Source organism: Sus scrofa, chromosome 4, assembly GCF_000003025.6.
Source record: "Sus scrofa isolate TJ Tabasco breed Duroc chromosome 4, Sscrofa11.1, whole genome shotgun sequence".
NCBI lineage: Eukaryota > Metazoa > Chordata > Mammalia > Artiodactyla > Suidae > Sus > Sus scrofa.
This window is the reverse complement of record NC_010446.5, coordinates 67,867,169-67,890,915: the sequence shown is the minus strand read 5'-3', so window position 1 is coordinate 67,890,915 and position 23,747 is coordinate 67,867,169. Positions and strand designations below refer to the sequence as shown.

The 23,747-nt window shown below is 36.7% G+C and overlaps 1 protein-coding gene across 2 annotated transcripts in view; it reads left to right on the top strand.

Annotated features, from left to right (window-relative positions):
• The window catches only part of MCMDC2 (minichromosome maintenance domain containing 2), a 41,854-nt gene that overhangs the window by 1,523 nt on the left and 16,584 nt on the right, over window positions 1-23,747 (top strand). Inside the window, exons 2-12 of one of the 2 annotated variants that reach the window (XM_005663044.3) lie at window positions 757-947; window positions 1,040-1,170; window positions 1,250-1,309; window positions 3,937-4,132; window positions 4,762-4,884; window positions 5,546-5,650; window positions 9,486-9,611; window positions 11,559-11,796; window positions 16,202-16,407; window positions 20,586-20,752; window positions 21,660-21,839. In XM_005663044.3, the coding sequence (XP_005663101.1) occupies window positions 854-947; window positions 1,040-1,170; window positions 1,250-1,309; window positions 3,937-4,132; window positions 4,762-4,884; window positions 5,546-5,650; window positions 9,486-9,611; window positions 11,559-11,796; window positions 16,202-16,407; window positions 20,586-20,752; window positions 21,660-21,839 (1,626 nt within the window). In that variant the 5' untranslated portion in view covers window positions 757-853. The remainder of the gene's footprint in view (window positions 1-756; window positions 948-1,039; window positions 1,171-1,249; window positions 1,310-3,936; window positions 4,133-4,761; window positions 4,885-5,545; window positions 5,651-9,485; window positions 9,612-11,558; window positions 11,797-16,201; window positions 16,408-20,585; window positions 20,753-21,659; window positions 21,840-23,747) is intronic. The other variant, XM_005663046.3, reaches the window with a different exon arrangement.

Below are 23,747 nucleotides of genomic sequence, written 5' to 3'. Positions count from 1 at the left end.
ATTCCTGACTTCTCTAAGTTGGCAACTCATTGAAGGCAGGATTCAGCCTTAATCATTTTATCCAACCCTAGCACCTACTACAATTACTGGCATATATTGTTTTCAATTGGTGTTTGTTGTTTTTAAATTCATTTTATGTATTCCACTGTCATTACTGTGATTTAATGTTTTATGTTGTTCACTCAAAATTAATTTTATGTATTCCGCTCTCATTACCATGGTTTAATATTTTATGTTGGTCACTGATAGATTTAAAGCCAGAAGAGGCCTTAGCCGTCTAAGTCAACCCCTTAATTTCTTACAGATGAAATATTTAGCCAAGAGAGATCAGGTGATTTCCCCATAGCAACTAGAAAACACTGATCTAGAACCAGGTTTTCAGATTTCTTAGGCTAGCTATGCTTTGTTATTTAGATTGAACTTATAAGATAGCTTTTACCATTTTCATTTTTTTAAACAATGACTGCAAGGGAATTCATCCTCTAATATTTCAAAAAGCTTTTTTGGGTATACTTACTCTGTAAAGAGACATTTGAGGCCTTTGTTCTTAAATTTGTAATCTTGCTGAGAATCTTGTAAGCTAGTGTTTATTAAATTATTATTTGGCAAAAGAAACCAAAGTTTTGTTTCCCTTTGGGTAGGAATTTTTTTAGGTTGGAAATTTTACCTCCTTTTTTTTTTTTCTTGCTCAGTCTTACATATAATTTAAACAGCTTTATTATAGATCCTCAAATGTAAATTTTGTTTTGTTTCTAGGTGTTCTCATCTTTTCCATGAATTTCACTCTGTAGTCTTCACCAGCAATTGTGCTTTAATCAATTAGTAATAGAGAAGAATCGTTATCTAGGAGAAAATGTCCAATCTAAAAATGAAAGAGGCAGCTCTTATCTATCTTGACAGAAGTAGAGGCCTCCAGAAGTTCATAGATGATTGCAAATACTACAATGGTATGTTCAGCAAAGGTGAATTCACTTTAGAAACTTTAAAATAATGTCCTATACGTAAATATCCTCATTTTTATACTTGTGTATTTTTACAGCTTCAAAACAAAGTTATGCTGTCTATCGATTCAATATTTTAATAAATCCTTCTGATATTGTTGAATTGGATGCTGAACTTGGAAATCACATTTTACATCAGCCATTAAAAGCTGCTCAAGTTTTTCAATCAGTAAGTTAAAGAAAGAAATAATTTTATGCCACAGGGAATTTTTGGTAACTTCTTTGGGTTTTTTCGTTTGAAATCACAGGTCTGTTTTATTGCTGTTAAGACTCTCTCATTAATTGGACAATTACAGACTGAAACTCAAGTAAGTTTTAGTTAAATTTAACAAAGAAACTAAAGTATGATACCTCAAGATGACTTGTAAATATTTTATATTCATGTATTTTTGTTTATTAAAACCTTTTGTCAGAGTTTGATGGGATGTCTTACAGTTTTACTTCCTGTATTACCACTTATAACATTAACTATTTCAAACATACCCCCAAAATAGAATAATAAAATGAACTTCCATATATCTGTCACTCAAATGTAATAGTTTACAATATTTTGCCATACCTGCATCATCGATTTTTTTTCCTGAAATGTTTTAAAGCAAATCTTTAAAATTCATCCTGTATTTCACCCCAATCTATTTTATGTATCAATCGCTAAAAATTGTGGGTATTTTCTCATATAACCACAATGCCATTATTACCCCTTACAAAAAAAGCAGTAATTCCTTGGTATCATCTAATAGCCAGTCCATATTTAACTTTACCTCATTAAGTCTTAAAAATGTCTCACAGTTGATTTGTTCAAATTAGAATCAAAAGCAAGCGTACACCTTACACACATTATTACTTGTTCTTACATCTTGCTGAGTCTCTTTTAATCTAGAGCCATTTCCTCCCCTTCCCTTTTTATGCCATGGAATTTTTGAAGAAACCCTTAATTGTCCCGTAAAAATGTCTCATAATCTGGACTTGTCTGATTATGTTTTTGTAGTATTTAACATTTCTCTAGAACTTATATTTTTGGAAAATGGAAGTTGTCTCTAAAGACTTGCTTAGGTTCAAAGTCAACTTGTTTTGATGAGAATCTATCAGTGTTTCCTACTGTGCTATATTAGAATTATCCTAACTGTTGTCCCAGTTTTAGCGTGCCACAATATGATGTCTTCTGATCCCTTCAGTATACAGTCTCCCATCAACTGTCATCTTATGGATTTTGCAGCCATTGGATGATTGTTGCCTAGATTCCATTAATTTAATAAGAGTTGCAAAATTGTAGTTTTCCTAATTTGAATAACATTTCTATATTTATTAACTGAAATTATTCTGTAGGAGTTCCCATCTTGGCTCAGCAGTTAATGAATCCGACTAGGATCCATGAGGACACAGGTTCGATCCCTGGCCTTGTTCAGTGTGTTAAGGATCCAGTGTTGCCGTGAGCTGTGGTATGGGTCACAAGACAAGGCTCAGATCTGGTGTTGCTGTGGCTGTGGTGTAGGTTGGCAGCTGTAGCTGTGATTCAACCCCTAGCGTGGGAACCTCATATGCCGAGGGTGCAACCCTAAAAAGCAAAAAAAAAACAAAAAAAAAAATTATTCTGTAGAAAGGTTTTTCTCATGAACTATCTGGTTACCCTGCAATACAGTTTGTACAGTAAAGGCAGAATAAATGTTTGATTCTTTCCATTTATAAATTTTCAGAGAATATAGCAGCTTACAATGATGACCAATGTTCTTTTTTTTGTTGTTTTTCCTTTTTTTAAGTTATGAGGAACTACATGAAGTTTTAAATGTATGATATATTTCAATGAATCTTTGTCATTCTTTTTGATGCTTTTTTTTTTTTTCTTTTTGTTTTTAGGACCACACCTGTGGCATATGGAAGTTCCAAGGGGTCGAATCGGAGCTACAGCTGTCGGCCTATGCCACAGCCACAGCAATTCGGGATTTGAGCAGTGTCTGCAACATACACCACAGCTCATGGCAATGCCAGATCCCAGACCCACTGAGCGAGGCCAGGGATAGAACCCTCATCCTCATGGACGCTAGTCAGATTCATTTCTGCTGCATCACAATGGGAACTCCCCTTTCTGATGCTAATAGTATCTAATTTTGACCATTGGGAGCTCCTTAAAGTTGGTTTTTTGTGTGTGTGTGTTTTTTTTTTGTTTTTTTTTTTTCTTGTCTTTTTGCCATTTCTAGGGCTGCTCTCTAGGCATATGGAGGTTTCCAGGCTAGGGGTCAAATCGGAGCTGTAGCCACCAGCCTATACCACAGCCACAGCAACTCGGGATCCGAGCTGCGTCTGCAACCTACACCACAGCTCATGGCAACACTGGATCCCCCAACCCACTGAGCAAGGCCAGGGATTGAACCCGAAACCTCATGGTTCGTAATTGGATTTGTTAACCATCGAGCCACGACCGGAATTCCCTTAAAGTTTGTTTTTATGTCCTTTTGACATATTTCATTAGAGTTTTTTTTAAAGCTCTCCTGGTTTCTGTCACAAGGAGATGCACCAGGTCCATCTGTTGTATTTTCTGCTCCAGACCTAGAATCAGCCAGTTCTTCTAAGGAGGTCTGTTTCCTTTTAGCAATAAATTATATTTAAAGATAATAATCTGGGTACTAGAAGTGTTCACTGCTATTGCGTTGTCATTGTTTTAGAAGTCTTTTCAATGGGTATAGCCAGGACATGTGTATTTTTAAAGAAAAAATAACGAGTTCATAATGATATTTTCAATTAAAATAGAAGATTATAAAGATTTTGCATCTTTAATTTTATATTTAAATCTCTTTTCTCTTAATGTTCAAAAGTTTGGTTCCTAATACTACTAACAAAATCATGTACTTGATTAACCCTACAAATACACTTACTATATTGAATGCAAGTCCAATTGTATCTGCAATTTTTATTAATACTACTTTTGTGTTCTTATTAGATTAATATAGTGCTGAAGTTAACACATTTACCTCCTCTGCCAAGTTATAGTCTTGATCTTTGTAAGTTTCCACTTGATTATACATCTCAAAGATTTTATATGGTGCAAGGAATTGTGATTGCAATGACAACTCTAACCAAGTATACACAAGGTGCCAGGTTTCTCTGTTCAGATGAAGCATGCCCTCTTTCAAAAGGTAAGTATTAAAATGTAAAATCAAAACAATTCATTGTTTAATCTTAAATCATGTTCATAATTAGTTATGAAACATTCACAGAGTGAAAAGACTAGAATAAAATTTGGTGTCTCATAATGTTTTTAAGTCCACTTTGCATAATCTTGGAATGTATTCTTTATTCCTTACCTCTCCTGTGTAATTTATTGGGTACTTTTGTGTTGCTAAAATACTTATTCTTCTCACAAATGGTTTCATGACTGTTCATGCTTTCTCTATGTAACGTTCTCTCAACCCTTTGGCTTAACTTCCATTCAGTCTTTTTCCAAGACATCTTTTCCATTCAGGCCCACCTCTCATTGGGTTGGTCTGACCTCTCTTCTCTCTAACACTTTGTAAACAAATACTGCATATTGAAATTATCTGTTTCTTATTGCTACCTATTGAAATTGTGTGTTTAAGTATCCATATCTCCAGTGCCTTAGCACAGTGCCTGGTAAGAATTAACCATGCAATAAATGTTAATTGAATTGCTATGAACCCACATGCAAAACTGATTTAATTATACTTTGAATTAGATTCATTTTAAAGGATTGAACATGCAGAGCTGAATCCAAAAGCAAATTTAGCTTAACTCTGTTTTCTTTCAGGATTTCAGTATGTAAGAGTGCATGTGCCTGGTGCTACAGAATCTGCAACAGTAAGAAGTGACTTTTTATGTGATCTATGTTCATCTTCACTTCAAGAAGACAGAAAATTTAGAGTACTTGGTGGTAAAAAATGCTTTTACATTTTATAATTACAATTTTTTCTTTTCTTTTTTTTCTTTTTTTGTCTTTTTGCCTTTTCTAGGGCATATGGAGATTCCCAGGCTAGGGGTCTAATCGGAGCTGTAGCCACTGGCCTACACCAGAGCCACAGCAACTCGGGATCCGAGCCGTGTCTGCAGACTACACCACAGCTCACGGCAATGCCGGATCCTTAACCCACTGAGCGAGGCCAGGGATCGAACCTGCAACCTCATGGTTCCTAGTCGGATTCGTTAACCACTGTGCCACGACGGGAACTTCTATTTTCATATTTTAAATTTTTTTTTTTTTTGCTTTTTAGGGCCACACCCATGGCATATGGGAAGTTCCCAGGCTAGGGGTCAAATTGGAGCTGCAGGTCTACACCACAGCCACAGAAATGCAGAGGCTGAGCCAAGTCTGTGACCTATACCATAGCTCATGGCAACACCAGATTCCCGACCCACTGAGCAAGGCCAGGGATCAAACCCACATCCTCATGGATACTAGTCAGCTTCGTTTCCATTGTGACACAATGGGAACTCCCTATAATTACAGTTTTTTAAATAGTGTCTGATATTTTAATGTGGAAATTAAATTGTATATGTATTCTAATAGCTAACTCTTTTCTGCTCTTTACCTTAAGATAAACAGATAGTTGAAATAATTACCACAAAGGCACTTCATGCTTTTCAAGGATATTCTAACAACCAGCCATTTAGGTTTCAATCTGTTACAGTCTTCCTCAGAGGTAAGTAGTTCTGTTTGCAGTAAAATATATGAATTAAAGGAGTTCCCTGTGGCTTAAGGATCCAGCACTGTCACTGCTGTGGCTTGGGTCACTGTTGTGGTATGGATTCCATCCTTGGCCGGGAAAACTTCCGCATACCGTGGGCATGGCCAAAATAAAATAAAATTAAATATATGAATTATGTAATTGACTCTTTTATGGTCACCCTAACCCTAACCCTAACCCTAACCCTAACCCTAATTATTATCAGTATGGTACTTCTATAGTTTGAGAAAATCATAGGTCTTTTTCATGAGTGTTTTTTTCTCTTTTTTTTTTTTTTGGCTTTTTGCCATTTCTTGGGCTGCTCTCATGGCATATGGAGATTCCCAGGCTAGGGGTCGAATCAGAGCTGTAGCTACCAGCCTATGCCAGAGCCACAGCAACGCAGGATCCGAGCTGAGTCTGTGACCTACAGCACAGTGCAAGGCAACGCCAGATCGTTAACCCACTGAGCAAGGGCAGGGACCGAACCCGCGACCTCATGGTTCCTAGTCGGATTCGTTAACCACTGCGCCACAACAGGAACTCCTCATGAGTGTTTTAAAGTCATGTTTAGTTAATGTATCAATTATTCATTCGGCCATACAGCATTCACTTAAAAAGATATTAGCCCCCGCTGTGTCTCAAGTACTATGCTAAGTCTTAGGATCACAGTTATTTACAGTAATGACCTCCCATTATTGTGTTTGTCTTATATAAGTATTGGAGTTATTGTTTTAAAATATAAGCTTCATGAGGGTGGGGACCTGGGTTTTTACCACACATAGTAAAAACTCAATAAATGTTTTAGGAAAATGAATGAGCATTGATACATGATTTACTGTTGAGAACTGCATGGGTTAAAACCTGTGAGTATACAGATTCTTCCATAAGGAGGAAATTATTATCAGTATCAATCACCCAAGGAAGAGTGAGTCTTTGTTGAGAAGCCAGAACTGTGAAAATGAGGATGGGGCTCAGCCTGCTTTCTTGGGCTAAAACTGGAGGCTTTAAACTGTTCAGAAAAAGAGATTTTGAATGTCAACCATGTGTAAGAAACTCAAGAGTTAGGAAAGTAGAGAGTAAAACAAGAACTCTTGCCACCCAATAAGGATGAGGAAGGCATGTAAGCCCAGGTGATTATGGATAGTTTTTATATACCAAGTTACTATGTGCCAGGTACTTTTATGTATATTAACTCATTTAATCATAGCAACTCTTTCAAGTAAATTCTGTTGTTATCTCCATTTTATAGTATGGAAACAAGTACACAGAGAAGTTAAGTAACTTGTCCAAGGTTACACTGTGAGGCATGGTACAGCCATAATTCCAACTCAGGCATTCTAGCTTAAAAGTCTATGATTTAACTAATTACTTCTATTATATATAAACCATACATTACAATATGGAAACAGAAGTGGCTATCCAACTTAAATTTTAGTAGAAAACGCTTTCTTCAAATAAGCCCTTAATAGGACCGAAATAATTTTTTTTCCCCGCTGTACAGCATGGGGATCAAGTTATCCTTACATGTATACATTTTTCCCCCCACCCTTTGTTCTGTTGCAGTATGAGTATCTAGACATAGTTCTCAATGCTACTCAGCAGGATCTCCTTGTAAATCTATTCTAAGTTGTATCTGATAACCCCAAGCTCCCAATCCCTCCCACTCCCTCCCTCTCCCATCAGGCAGCCACAAGTCTATTTTCCAAGTCCATGATTTTCTTTTCTGTGGAGATGTTCATTTGTGCTGGATATTAGATTCCAGTAGAAATCTATACATAGAACTTCCATATGACCCACTCTTGGGCATATATCCGGACAAAACTCTACTTAAAAGAGACACATATACCCGCATGTTCATTGCAGCACTATTCACAATAGCCAGGACATGGAAACAACCCAAATGTCCATCAACAGATGATTGGATTAAGAAAATGAGGTATATATACACAAAGGAATACTACTCAGCCATAAAAAAAAGAATGACATAATGCCATTTGCAGCAACATGGATGGAACTAGAGACTCTCATACTGAGTGAAATGAGTCAGAAAGACAAAGACAAATACCATATGATATCACTTATAACTGGAATCTAACATCCAAATAAATTTTTATTTTTATTTTTTTATTTTTTTGTCTTTTTGCTATTTCTTGGGCCGCTCCCGCGGCATATGGAGGTTCCCAGACTAGGGGTCTAATCGGAGCTGTAGCCACCGGCCTACGCCAGAGCCACAGCAACGCGGGATCCAAGCCTCGTCTGAAACCTACACCACAGCTTATGGCAATGCTGGATCCTTGACCCACTGAGCAAGGCCAGGGATCGAACCCATAAGCTCATGGTTCCTAGTCGGATTCGTTAACCACTGAGCCACGATGGGAACTCCCTGACCCTTTCTTAACCTCAGGACACATTCACAAAACTATGAAATTCCAAGGAATAATTGAAAAATGATTCATTTTAATTTTCCCCTTGTAATTCATTCTGTATCCTTCAGGGTTTTGTTGCTGTTGGTTGGTTGGTTAGTTGATTTGGTTTGGCTTGGTTTTTCAGTTTTGGCCACACTTGTAGCACATAGAAGTTCCTGGGCCAGGGTTCGAACCTGAATCACAGCAGTGACCTGAGCAGCAGCAGTGACAATGTTGGCACTTAACCCACTGAACTACAAGGGAACTTCCTAGTTTTGGTTTTTCTTTTCTTTCTTTCTTTTTTTTTTTTGCTTTTTAGGGCTGTACCTGTGGCATAAGGAGGTTCTCAGGCTAGGGGTCAAGTCAGATCTACAGCTGCCAGCCTATGCCACAGCCACAGCAATGCAGGATCTGAGCTGTATCTGCAACCACACACTACAGCTCACAGCAACACCAGATCCTTAACCCACTCAGCAAGGCTAGGATCGAACCCACATCCCATGGATACTAGTTGGATTTGTTTCTTCTGCGCCACAAAGGGAACTCCCTGTGTTTTATTTTCTCAATTCTTGGGTTTAATTCTTCATTTACAGGTCTTCAGGGTATACCAGTATGCTCTTTGGAGCTGACGTGGGAAGGAATAAATGAGAATAGAGACCACTGTTTGATCTTCTTCACAGAGGGAAATTAATCTTTGCTCTTGCTTATAAGCCTTTCTTTTACAGCTTTGCAGCCACCCAAATTCCAACTGTTTATTGCAGGATCAAGATTTTTAGTGTATGTTTTTAAAATAAATTCTGAACTGTGCAAAGCTTTGTACAATCTGTAGATGTGAGAGAGGAACCTAGTAAAGTGTCTTGTGGGTAGACTTCAGAGATAGGCAGACCTAGTTGGGAATTTCAGTGCTGCTACTTACTGTTTAGCCTTGTGCAAGTCACTTAACTTAGTTTCTTCGTATAGAAAGCGGGGATGACAGTATCTGTCTTACAGTTTACAACTAGATGATGTATTTTTGTTTGTTTGTTTGTTTTTGTCTTTTTGCCATTTCTTGGGCTGCTTCCGCAGCATATGGAGGTTCCCAGTTCAGGTGGCTGCAGAGGTGTGGGTTCCATCCCTTACCTGGCACAGTGAATTAAAGTATCCGGTTTTAATCTCTGGCCTGGGAGAACTTTCACATGCTGTGGATGCAGCTGTAAAATTTAAAAAAGATTATTAGCAATGAAATTACCTGTTTAGATTATTAATGCCAGCTACTCAGTATGCATATTATACTAAACAAAAGTAAATACATAGGAACTAACTGAACTACTGAATTGTTACTAGTCTTAGATCTTTGAACTATATGATCACGTAAAAGTTTCATTTAATAAATACATATTTTATTTTGTGTTTAATAATTTTAGATGAATCAGTGAATAAAATGAATATAGGAAATGAGTATAAGATTATTGGAATTCCAACCTGTGTAAAAACATCACAAACTGCTGTCTGTATAGAGGCAAACAGTATCACTTTTTGCAATCCGAAAGGTAAGGAAAATGTTAGTATCATACGTTAAATATTTAAATTTAAATCTATTTATTCAGGAAATAAGTTTTGGCTAAGTGTTGGGCACTCTTCTAAGCACTAGGGATACAACTGTGACCAGGACAGTCATTTCCTACCCTTAAATGATGTGGAAGACAGTCAATAAATCTGTACACTAGTTAATAAGAGAATTTCAGATAATACATGCTGCAAAAGAAAGGGATAATGTGGAACCTCACCCATAGGAAGGACTCCTTTTTTTTGGCTAAACCTTATTTAGATTTTTTTAAAAAGATAATTACCAATGATTAAAATGTTTCAAGATGCCAAGAGTTAGAGATTAGTCTAAAAGTTTTTCTGGAGTTCCCATCATGGCTTAGTGGTTAACCAACCTGACTAGTATTCATGAGGACGTGGGTTCAATCCCTGGCCTTTTCCAGTGGGTTAAGGATCTGGCATTGCTGTGGCTATTGTGTAAGCCAGCAGCTACAGCTCTGATTCCACCCCTAGCCTGGGAACCTCCACATGCCGTGGGTGCAGCCCTAAAATGACAAAATAATAAATAAAAATTTAAAAAATAAATTTTTTCTACCCAACCCTTTCCTTTCTAGCTAAGGCAGTGCTAAGTAACCATTGTGGTCTGAGAGAACGAGTCCAATAAAATGGCATCCTTTTCTTTATCTGAGTTTTGAATGAATTGAGAATTAAGACAAAAGAGAAAAGCATTATTTGGGGGCCAAAATATCATCCTTATTACTGATCATTTCCTTTAACAATTCCAGCATAGTTAAACATTCAGTAAACAAAGTGGAGAGCAGACCTACTCCTTTAACTTGACACACAAATATCTAAATGTAGGACAGGTAGAGTTAGATTTTTTTTTTTTTTTGAATCCCTAGATAACCATCTCCAATAACAGAGGCCCAGGTTGAATTTAAATGCAAATGGATTCTAGATACCTCTGCTTATTTTGAGGAAAAAAGCTTCTTGAAAGAATAAAAATATTGAAGAAAGAAAGCACTAATGAACAATAGACATTTTAAAGATCTTTTAAATATTTCTTGTGGTGAAATGTTTCAGGATTTACTGATTTGGTGGCAGAACATGACTTAGATGTAGGTAGAGAAGTATACTTTCTCCTACTGAGCTCAAGAACTAGGCAGAGTTAGCCACCCAAATGTAGCCAGAGCTACTTACAGATAGGCCTCCATTGGTCCGTGAGCATGGATGAGTAGAAGGAATCATTGCACAGCTATTCCTCCAAAGCTGACCAGTTGGATTAAATTACTCATCCTTTTCAGGAGTTGGACAGAATAAGGAAGTGGAACAGATCTAGAATGTTTCAGTATACTGAAGTACAGTGCTTTTAAAATAATAGTTTAAAATCTTCCCTTTTAACAGCCTCATTCAAATATTTCCCATTCTGCTTTTTAGGTGAATATCCCTAAGGGCGATATTATTTCAAACAAATATAAAAGCAGAGACTGCAATACAGGAGCTCCATGATCTGGCTTTGCTCATACGTCTTAAAGGGGAAAAAAATGAGGGAATTCCCTTGTGGCACAGCGGTTTAGGGATCCAGTGTGGTCACTGCAGTGGCATGAGTCGCTGCTGTGGTGCAGGTTTGATCCCTGGCCGGAGAACTTCCACATGCCTCTCATGCAGCCCCCCCCAAAAAAAAGGAAAAAAATGAGGGATTTGCTAGTAACCCACAGCCAATCCTTGTGGACATACGGGGTGGCTCCTTCCTTTTATTACATTCCCTGGGATAAAAATGATAGGTTTGAGTGACCACCAATCATAATTTAATATCATTGTATTAATTTGAATATGGCATCATTAAAAAAAACTGCAATTTGAGAAGATTTTAGATAAATGGAATTAGATGTCTATAATATTTTCTGGCTTTAAAACCCTTTTTTAATATATGCGTTAATATTTACTTTCAGTTCCTTCAGGAATTAGCGACAATTTCAGGTGTCTTCTCTCTTTGACTTCCAGCTCATGCTGGAAGTTTACGGCAATACTTGCCAATATCTTTGCATCACAAATTGTTCCTCCTGGGACTTACAATTTGCTCAAGCTTTGTTTGTTGATGAGTCTAGTACAGACAAGTGACCGTAACAAGGAACTAGAAGACTGCCTGGATCTTTTGATTATAACGAGTGATACTCTACTTATAGACAGGTAAAATATATGACATTATGAATTGGTCACAGATTTGTAGAAATCTTTTCTATGAGCATTCTTACAAGACAAATATTTGGAATTTATCTGAGCAGTATAAATATTTCAATAAACTGGTAAAATTTAATGAAGTTCAAAACTTTTTAAAACATGGATTGGGAAATGGGATATTTGCTTTTAACATTTTGAGAATCTAACCACTCAAAGTTTCAGCCTGTTTCCTCACACATCCCTTTAAAATTAAATGTGTCCTTTGCAGGCTCCCTTTCCCCTCATTCCCTAGATCAGTGTTCTGCTTTTGTACTTTGTTTTCATTTCAAAGTAATCTCCCTTCTAAGAGCTAGCAAGCTATTTTCTTATTTTCTTTAAGATTCCAGTATCGATTCACTGTGCCCAAATAAGGATGTCAAAAATCCCAAAATTACTGTTTTGGGAATATCTCTCTAACCTTGGAATAAGCTGCTACTCAGCATACTGAGCCATCCTACTGGCAAGTACCCTTTTAAAAAGTTACTTAAAGGAGTTCCTGTTGTGCCTCAGCAGTAGCAAACCTGACTACTATCCATGAGGATGTAGGTTCAATCCTGGGCCTTGCTCAGTGGGTTAAGAATCCAGAATTGCTGTGAGCTACAGTGTAGGTTGCAGACATGGCTCGGATCCAGTATTTCTGTGGTGTAAGCCAGCAGCTGCAGCTTTGATTTGACCCCTAGCCTGGGAACTTCCATGTGCTGTGGGTGTGGCCCTAAAAAGTATAAATAAGTAAAGTAGTTAAAAAAAAAAATTACTTAAATGTTCATGGGTGTTCCTGCTGTGGTGCAATAGGTTAAGAATCTCAGTTGCTGCAGAGATGTGAGTACAATCCCTGTCCTACCACAGTGGGCTAACAGATCTGGTGTTGCAGCTTGGATTCAGTCTCTGGATAGGGAACTTCCATGTATCATGGGTGTGGCCATTAAAAAAAAAAGTTATTTAAATGTTCAAAAGCTAGGGAGAAGCTTCATATGTTAATATTGGGATAAGCTTCATATGTTAATATTGTATATGCAATTGTAAGGCAAAAACAATTTTATAGAATGAATTTTAAATTAAAAAAATAAAATTCAAATTAGCTCTAACTTAATTGGACAGATGATGTTTTGCTAAAATTAAATTAAAATTAAATCGCAATATAAATATAGTACTAGTTGCTACAGATTGCACCAATTTAATCTTCCACTAATGAGCTGGAGAATATTTGTTTCCTCATAGCCTCACGAATACTGGGTATGATCAAATGTTTAAATTCTGCCATCTGATGGGTAAAAGATGGTATTTTAATTTGCGTTTCTTTAAGTAGAAGTAAGTTTTAGTGTCATTTAGAATTTGTTAAAAACTTTTACTGTTTTTCTATGAACTCCTTGACCATTGTCCATTTTTTAAATTGTTTACTTTTTATTGAGTTGTGATACCTCTTATTAAGGCCTTTGTTTCTCTTGCTGACTGAGATCCATGAGGACATGTGTTCGATCCTAGGCCTCACTCAGTGGGTTAAAGATCTGGCATTGTGAGCTGTGGTGTGGGTTGCAGACGCAGCTTGGATCCCAAGTTCTGTGACTGTGGTGTAGTCACAGCTGCAGCAGCTCTGATTCAGCCTTAGCCTGGGAATATCCATATGCTGAGTGCAGCTTAAAAAAAATTCTTCAGCTGATTCCAATGAGTAGCTGAATTTGAGGCCTATTGTTCTCAGCCTGGCTGCATTTTAGAATCATCAGGGGGAATATTTTAAAAAATAGTTAAGAATATGGCCCACCTCTGGAGATTCTAAATTACATGGTTTGGGGTGAAGTTTAGTGTTGAATTTTTTTTTTTTCTCATCTTTTTGCCATTTCTTGGGCCACTCCTGTGGCATATGGAGGTTCCCAGGCTAGCGGTCCAATTGGAGCTGTAGCCACCGGCCTACACCAGAGCCACAGCATTGCAGGATCCGAGCCACATCTGCAACCTACACCACAGCTCACGGCAACGCCAGATCCTCAACCCACTGAGCAAGGCCAGGGATCGAACCCGTAACCTCATGGTTCTTAGTTGGATTCGCTAACCACTGAGCCACGATGGGAACTCCTAGTATTGGAATTTTTTAAACCTCAGAGGTTTAAAAATTTTTTTTGTTAAAGAATCGTTGACATGCAATATCACATTTGTCTCAATTGTATATCATAGTAATTTGATATTTATATACATTTTGAAATAGTCACCACAATTAGTCTAGTTAATGTCTGTCACATATAAAGTTACTGTAATATTATTAACATATTCTCTATGCTCTACCTTACATCTTCATGACTTAACTTACTTTATAACTGGAAATTTGTAATCCCTTTCACTTATTTTGTTCTCCCAGTGCCCGTCCCTTCTGTAACAATCAGTTTGTTTTCTGTATCTATTCTGTTTTGTTTTGTTTGTTCATTTGCTTTGTTGAGATTCTACATATAAGTGTAATCATATAGTAATTGTCTTTGACTTATTTTACTTAGCATAATACCCTCTAGGTCCACCCATGTTGTCACAAATGTCAAGATTTCATTATTTTTTATGGCTGAATAAATATTCCAGTGTGTGTATGTGTATATATATACACCACATCTTTATCTGTTCATCTATTAATGAACACTTAGGTTGTTTCCATATCTTGGCTGTTGTAAAAAATGCTGCAGTGAATATAAGGGTGCGTATAATTTTTTTTTTTGGCTGCACCCGGGGCATGTGGAAGCTCCTGGCCCAGGGATTGAACTCATGCCATAGCAGTGACCTGAGCCCCTGGATCCTTAACCTGCTGCACTGCAAGAGAACTCCATATCTTTTTGAATTAGTATTTTTGTTTTCTGTGGATTAATACCTAGAAGTGGATTGGCTGGATCATATGGTAACTCTATTTTTAGTTTTTTGAAGAATCTCTATACTGTTTTCCACAATGGCTGAAACAATTTACATTTCTATCAACAGTGCACAAGGGGTCCCTTTAATCCATATTCTTGCTAACGCCTATTTTTGGGTTTGTTTTGGGTTTGTCCATTTGATAATTGCCATTCTAACAGGTGTGATTGTGGTTTTGATTTGCATTCCTCTGATGATTAGTGAGGTTGACCATCTTTTTTATGTGTCTATTGTATCCCTAGATGATTGTGATGTGAGCTAGGATTGAGAAACATTGCTCTATAGGCTTGCAAAAGTTTTTTTTTTTTTCAATCTTACTCATTTTAGGAGTTCCCACTGTGGCACAAAGAGTTAAGGTCCAGCATTGTCTCTGAGGTGTCACAGGTTCTATCCCTGACCCATCACAGTGGATTAAGGATCCAGTGTTGCCAGAGCTGTGACATAGTTTGCAGCTGTGGCTTGGATTCAATCCCTGGCCTAGGAATTTCCATATGCCATGAGCATGGCAGAAAAAGGAAAACAAAAAAGTACCCATTTTATATATCTTTAAATTAACATCTAAATTCCTTGGAATGTCATATGTATTAGACATTTTATAGCACCTACCTATCCACATTTAAGAGATAAGGCTTCACCCTCTTTTGTACTATATGTTTATGTCTGCTCATCATAGTAGATTGCACCAGCAAGCTATGATTTCTGTGTCAAGGATTTGAAAACTAAGATAATCATATTCCTTATAATTTAAATTTGAAAAATGAAGAGGATGAGAAATTGACATGATTAGAAATCAAAATTATGTTTCAAGAGTTACCTTGGTACATAGGCAGCAGAGATAGTCATGATGAACTGTTGGCAAGCCTAAATGCAAAAAGTTTGAATAAACAAAAAAAAAAGCAGTTCATAAAAAGAGGATGTTCCAGTTCAAATGTCGTCTCTGTGGCTTTCTCTGACTTTCTTTCTTTTTTGCTTTTTTTTTTTGCTTTTTAGGGCCACTCTTGTGACATATGTAAGTTCCCAGGCTAGGGGTTGAATTGGAGCTGCAGCTGCCAGCCTATGCCACAGCCACAGCAATGCCAGATGCAAGCTGTGTCTGTGACCTATACCACAGCTCAAGCCAATGCCAGATACTTAACCCACTGAGCAAGGTCAGGGATTGAACCCACATCCTCATGGATACTAGTTGGGTTCGTAACCCGCTGAGCCACAACAGGAACTCCTTTCTCTGACTTTCTTCCAGGAAGAAAGAATACCCTGTTATGGATATTTTCGACGTTACTTTAGAACTCATATTGTGTTTTGGTTTTTTGTTTACATTTCTTTAGGCTGTGAGTTTTCCTAGTTAAGGACTAAATCTCGTATGTTTTTATTTCTAGCACTAGTGCTCAGTAAACATTGAATCAAGTTAAATTTATTGTGTAGCTATTATATACATATTATGACTTCTGAAAATCAAATATTAAATAATAGTGATAATTTATTTTTTCCCTAGGCTTTTGAATTTTAGTATAAACCTTGTGCCCCGTGGTATACGTCATCCCATCTCTACTGAAATTTTTCCTACTCTATCCAGGAATAAGTATGGAACTGGAGCAGTTAGCATTCAAGCTGGCAGTGCTTTGCTAGCTAAGGGTGGTATCTGCTTTATAGGAGACTTGGCTTCACACAAAAAAGATAAACTTGAACAGCTTCAATCAGGTAAACAGTATTTTTTCAAATAAATTTTCACCTGTCTAGCTTATAGTCTCATCAGGTGAGGAAATTATTTAACAGTTAAGATTATATTATACACACTTTAGGAATAGAAACTATATTAAATGACGTTTCTCATTTTACCTTTATATATAAAGACAGAGGAATTTAATGTGCAAATGCACTGTTTTAGACTTTGCTCTCAGTTATGCTTGCATATGAGTTTATATTGTGCCAGATTTATTTCCTTTTCTTGTCTTATTGCATTAGCTAGGACTTCCAATGTGATGTTGAAAAGCAGTGGTAACAAGGAACATCCTGATGTTGTCTTGTTCCTGATCTTAATAGGAAAGTTTCAAGTTTTTCACTCTGTAGGTTTTTTTGTAGAAGTTATTTTTCAAGTTGAAGGAGTTCCCCCATTCCTAATCTACTAAGAGTTCTAAAATAATGAACAGATGTTCAATTTTATCAAATGCTTTTTCTGTATCTATTTATATGATAATGTGATTTTTCTCTGTAACTTGTTGATATTATGGATTATATTAATTGATTTTCAAATATTGAGCCAGCTTTGTGTATGTAACCTAAATTCCATCTGTCTGTGGTGTATAATTCTTTTTAATATATTGTTGGACTTGACTTACTAATATTTTGTTGAGGATTTTTCCTCTGTGTTCACAAGGGATATTGGTCTGTAGTTTTCTTATAATATTTTTATCTGATTTTTGTATTAGGATAATGCTGGTTGGGCCGGATTTATAACTTACAAGATAAAGACACATATGGATTGGGCAAAGAGAAGTCAGGGCCTTATATTCTTAGCATATTAGCAAGAATGTGTAGCAATGCTTAAGTCACATAGCATATTGCCTCTCCCTATGAGAGAAGGCAGAAATAGACCCACGCTAATATGTTTAATTGATTTTTGACCAGAGCAACAAATGAGGAAAGGGAAGTTTTTTCAACAAATGATGGTGGAATATCAGGCTATATATATATATATATATATATATATATATATATATATATTTAGAAAAATTAATATTGGCTCATATCTCACAAATATATACATAATAATTAAAAATGGATTATAAACCTAAATGTAAAAACTAACACTATAAAGCTAATAGAAGAAAACATGAGAAATCTTCATCACCTTAGAGTAGGAAGAGATTTCTTAGACAGAACCCAGAAAGCAATAAATGGAAAGTAATTGATGAATTGGACTTCATCAAAACTAAAACGTTATGGAGTTCTTGTTGTGGCTCAGTGGAAATGAACTCAACTAGTATCCATGAGTGGGTTAAGGATCTGGCATGGCCATGAGCTGTGGTGTAGGCCACAGATGCAGCTCAGATTCCACATTTCTGTGGTAATGGCATTGGCTGGCAGCTGCAGCTCCAATTCAACCCTAGCCTGAGAACTTCCATGTGCCACAGGTATGGCTCTAAAAAAAAAAACCTAAAAAGTTATACACATCAAAAGGCCATTTAAAAAGTGAATAGAGAAACAAAAAGGTAATTGCAATACATATATTTGACATAGGACATATACCTAGAACATAGAAACAAGTCAGTAATTTCAAAAACAAAGAACCTAGCAAAAAACGGGCAAAAGACTTTTGGAAAAAATAGTGTAATTTTTATTAATTAAATACTTGACATTTCTTTTTTTTTTTCTTTTTTGTCCTCCCCATGGCATATGGAGTTTCTGGGCCAGGTATCAGTCCTGAGCCGCAATCACAACCCAAGCCATAGCTGTGCAGAACCTAGGATCAAACCCACTTCCCAGGGCTCCCAAGACACTGCCAATCCTGTTGCACCACAGCGGGAACTCCTGTAAACTCTTTTTTATCCTACATGTTTTAGGTACACACTCTCTGAAAGCCCCTTCTTATAAGGATTTTTTTTAAATATTAGTTCTCCATGCTTTATTCATTTTATAACTGAAAGTCACCCTTTGACCAATATCTTCCCACTTCTTCCACTCCCCTCAGCCCTGACCACCACCCTTCTACTCTGTTAAAAGACTTGGAAAGCAACTTCACCAATGAAGATACACAAAATGACCATTGAGCACATGAAAGAGTGCTTAATATCATTAGTCGAGTATCAGGGAAATGAAAATAAAAACCACAATGAGATCCTGATATTCATATACTAGTGAATCCTACTTCATGGGCTGGGAACAAATACAGCCACAAAGACTCTCCTCCCCGTAGAAGAGCCTGGCATTTGGTTAAAAGTCTACTGTCATCATTCTTCAAATTTTAATGATTTTATCTTTAAAGTTTTGTAAGGAAGTCTGATAAGGCAGAGTAGCTTGACTATGAGCAGAGGAAGTACATTCATGCATGTGTCCACCATGTCTTGCTGCCCTGTTTCATATGGCATTTGTGATCACTATATGGTTCTTAACACCCTTAGTTTATAGTCAATTTGATTTTCACTGGACTTTCATGCATTGTGAATACCCTGCAATTCAGTGCTCATATTCCCTATCAAAATATTTTCAAGGAGTTCCCATTGTGGCTCAGCGGTTAACAAACTCAACTAGTATCCATGAGGACATAGGTTCCATCCCTGGCCTTGCTCAGTGGGCTAAGGATCTGGCATTGCTGTGAACTGTGGTGTAGGTTGCAGATGTGGCTCGGATCCAGTGTTGCTGTGGTTGTGGTGTAAGCCGGTGGCTACAGCTCATATTTGACCCATAGCCTGGGAACCTCCATGTGCCATGGGTGTGGCCTTAAAAAAAAGAAGACAAAATATTTCAACTGAGTAAAACAGGGAGCTGATAGCCTCAAGGAGGCCATGCTTTCCATTTGAACCAGACCTGCTTCTAACATAAAACAAGGCATTAGTATTTGAAGAAATGTAAGTGGGAGTTGCCTGGTGGCCTAGTGGTTAAGGATCCAGTGTTGTCAGTGCTGTGGCTCAGGTCACTATTATACCTCTGCATGCCATAGGTGCAGTCCCCAGGTGTCCCCCCCAGTAATGAAGAAACATAAATGACCAAGGAATCCCATCATATCTTTTCTTACTTGCTTATTTCCTTGTATTTGCAAACACTTATACTAAAAATGATGATATAGAAGGAAAAGAAAAGACAGGGCAACTCATCATTCCTTTTCCTTTCACTCCTTCCTTATGCATCAGTAGAGAGTGCTGGTTAAATGTGTGCATATCAGGAAAAAAAAAACAGTCTTGTGCAAAATAAAATAAAAACATTTCTACTGTTCTGATAAGAAAATATATAAGTATGTACTTGCTACAAAATACTAGTGATTCTGCGTATGCATTAAATGCTCATATATTTGTATTTAAGACTGTAAATGGCACAATATAAAAATAAATGGTAAAACTCAAGACAATAATTTTAAATTTTAATATTAGACTGGCAATTACTTCTATTATACTTTCTGGTAATAGCTTTATTGAAATATAATTTTATACATACAATTCATCCACCTAAAGTATAGTTCAGTGGTTTTGGAATATTCAGAGTTGTACAACCATCACCACTATGTACTTGCTGAACATTTTCGTCACCTCAAAAGTAAACCCCATACTCACTAGCAGTAACCCCACAAACCTTCTCTCCCCAGCGTTCCTGGAAACCTATTCTGTTTTCTGACTCTATGGGTTTGCCTATTCTGGACGTTTCATATACATGTAATGAATTTTGTGGTCTTTCATGAATGACTTCTTTCATTTAGCATTTTTTTGAGGTTCACCCATATTGTAGCATGTATCACTTCACTTCTTTAAAAAAAAATTCTGGTAAAATATACAACATAAAATTGCCTATTCATAGAATCTCATTCCTTTTTATGGCTGAATAATATTCCATATAAAGCAGAATTGTTTAATTTTGGCCTTCCTTGTAAGCCCACCCTATGTGACCAATCTCCTTATCCTCTGCCCATTCCTCCCAGAGCATGATTCTAGCTATAAAGACTGATGGTTCTCATTGTCAGGAGACACTCAAATATTTTTCTTGCCTTATTCTTTTTATGGCAGATCCTCTAATTTAGCCATATCTTGCAAAACAATCAAATTTACTTGTGTCTTTACTGTCCAAAATTTAGACAGTAAAATTCTATATAATAACATTTGTTATTAATTTATAGATATATAGACCAAAATGAACTTAAATTAAAAAATGCATAATGTCTTTTGTCTCAGCTGTGGAAAGTAGAAGCATCACAGTGTACATTTCAGGAAAGAAATTTGGGGATGATATGGATCAACAAATGACTTTTCCAGTTCAGTGCAGTTTTTGGTCTTTTGTTGATATGGATTCATCTTCAAGGAGAAATATACAGAAAACCAGTACTCTAATTGGTCAGATGGTAAAGTATACGTGTATTTTATTGTTAGACTGTTGTACAGGGAATTTAGTCACAGATTTTAATCTTAATGTATCTATTATTCTCAATGTTTTGTTATTATTTCTGGACTTAATTTCTAACGTAATTGTGTACTAGAACTAAATAATGAGTGTTTGAAATTTTTCATTTTTAGTCATGCAAAGCAGATAGATGTCTGCTCACTAGAAATTATTTGAATAGGTAATAGGAGAAGCTTTAATGAATGATGTATAAGAAAGTACTCTATAGAGAGCATTTTTAGGAGTTCTCTTGTAGTGTGGTGGGTTAAGGATCCAGCATTGTCACTGTAGTGACTTGGGTTGCTGCTGTGGCATGGGTTTGACCCCTGGAACTTCTATATGCCACAGTGCAGCCAAAAAAAAAAAAAAGCATTAAAAAAGAAAAAGATTAATTAGGAGTTCCTATCAGTGGCAGAAACAAATCTGACTAGGAACCATGAGGTTGTGGGTTCGATCCCTGGCCTCGCTCAGTGGGGTAAGGATCCAGCATTGCTGTGATCTGTGGTGTAGATCGCAGATGTGGCTCAGATCTGGCATTGCTGTGGCTGTGATGCAAGCCAGTAGCTGTAGCTCTGATTCAACCCCTAACCTGGGAACCTCCATATGCCGTGAGTGCAGCCCTAAAAACAAAACAAAACAAAAAGATTAATTACCACAAAGTTCCTTTGCTATTTGGAAATCCTTTAAATAATAATTAACAATTAATAACAATAAAATAATTATTACAACTATAGTTTTATAATTTAATGTAATATTTTAATGATATAAATCTATTAATAATTTAGATAATTATTATACATAATACTTAAAGTGTTTGTGAAAGTTTACCAGTGTTTAATATTTGCCTTTTACATTTTTGTTTGAAATAGGATTGCAGTTTGATTCCAGCTAATCTTGTAGAAACATTTGGATTATTGATTAACTGCAATGAATCATCTCCTTGCCACCTACTTTTTCCTACTGTGCAGCATACTTTAAAGAAAGCCATTGATCCTGAAGGGCTGCTTTATGTAGCTTCTAAGCAATTCACAACTGAAGATTTTGGAAAGGTGAAAGTAGAAAAAATAATTACCAAAAATATTTGTGCTAATGTTTCTCAATTTAAATAGAACTCCCTTTAAACATTAAATTTTCTTTTTCTTTTTTTTTTTTTTTTTTTTTTTGTGTGTGTGTATGTCTTTTTAGGGCCACACCCACAGCATATGGACGTTCCCAGGCTAGGGTCTAATCGGAGCTATAGCCCCTGGCCTACACCACAGCCACAGCAACGTGGGATCCGAGCCATGTCTGCAACCTACACCACAGCTCACGGCAATGCCGCATCTTTAAACCACTGAGTGAGACCAGGGATTGAACCTTCATCCTTGTGGATACTAGTCAGATTTGTTTCTGCTGAGCCATGACGGGAACTCCTCGGTCTTCTTTATTTAGAATTCTTTTATTCTAATTTGCTTCCATCTTTTAAACATTTTTAAGCACATTGTATAGAAAGTATTCAGAATTATTATTAAAAGTACAAGGAAAGGAGTTCCCTGGAGGCCTAGTGGTTAAGGATTTGTCATTTTCACTGCTGTGGCTCAGCTTACTGCTGTGGCTTGGGAACCACATGTCCTGGAAACTTCCACATGCTACAACTGTGACCAAAGTAAACAAAACTATAAGGACAGAGATATTAAAATGTTGAATTTATTCTTTGAACCACTGACCAGATCACCATAGCTTAAAGAATTTCCATGAAAAGATTCAAAAGAGAATATTTCTATAAAACATTCTAATGAGAGGCTGTATAGATATACAATTATTTACATTTTATAGACTATTCAAAAGAAAAACTTTATATGAGTGCCTTCAAAGTTCTAACATAGGACATATCTATCATGACTCACACACCCCCATTTATTTTAATGTCCTGACATGAAAACATGTGGTATGTTCAGAGAATCTAAGAGTAGATGATATAAACGTAGTAATGATTCTCATAGCTATTAAAGCTACTCAAATATTTACAAGTGGATCTCTATTAATATTAACTATTCAGAAATCTGTCCATGGTAGAATTTAAATACCTGGGGAGGATAACTAAAGGGCATGGAATATTGGAAAGTGTTAATCCATGGATCATTAAATTTTTTGTTCATACTTGCCTTCCTTGTAGCCCATATTACATGGATAAAAGGTTGAAATGTGTGGTGGACTTAAAAATGAATAATGAGGGAGTTCCTGTCGTGGCTCAGTGGTTAACGAATCGGACAAGGAACCATGAGGTTTCCCTGGCCTCACTCAGTGGGTTAAGGATCCGGCGTTGCCCTGAGCTGTGGTGTAGGTTGCAGACGCCACTCGGATCCCGCATTGCTGTGGCTGTGGGTGGTGTAGGCCAGAGGCTCCAGCTCAGCTCCGATTAGACCCTAGCCTGGGAAACTTCGTATACCGCAGGCACAGCCCTAGAAAAAAGACAAAAAGACCAAAAAAAAAAAAAAAAGAATAATGAGCATGGTTTATTCACATAGGTTAGAAAAGAAAGAATAATATTTATGATACAATAAGGTCTTTTTTTTGTTTTAATATATTAAAAAAACATAGTTAGTCTCCAGGAATTGGGGTACTATATGTATACACATAGACATGCTAATGACCTGGAGAAATTTTTGCCCAGTTTTTTCCTGAAAAACAAACAAAATCTTTGGATTTATTAATTAGGTATTTACTGACTACATTATATGTATATGAGCCTGCTTCTGTTTTTTTATATCTCACAGAAATATGTTTTTTTCTTCTTTAAATAGTGTATCATTTAATTGAGATAAAAACAAGATATAAGAAACAAGGGACAGGAGTTCCCGTCGTGGCGCAGTGGTTAACGAATCTGACTAGGAACCATGAGGTTGCGGGTTCGGTCCCTGCCCTTGCTCAGTGGGTTAACCATCTGGCGTTGCCGTGAGCTGTGGTGTAGGTTGCAG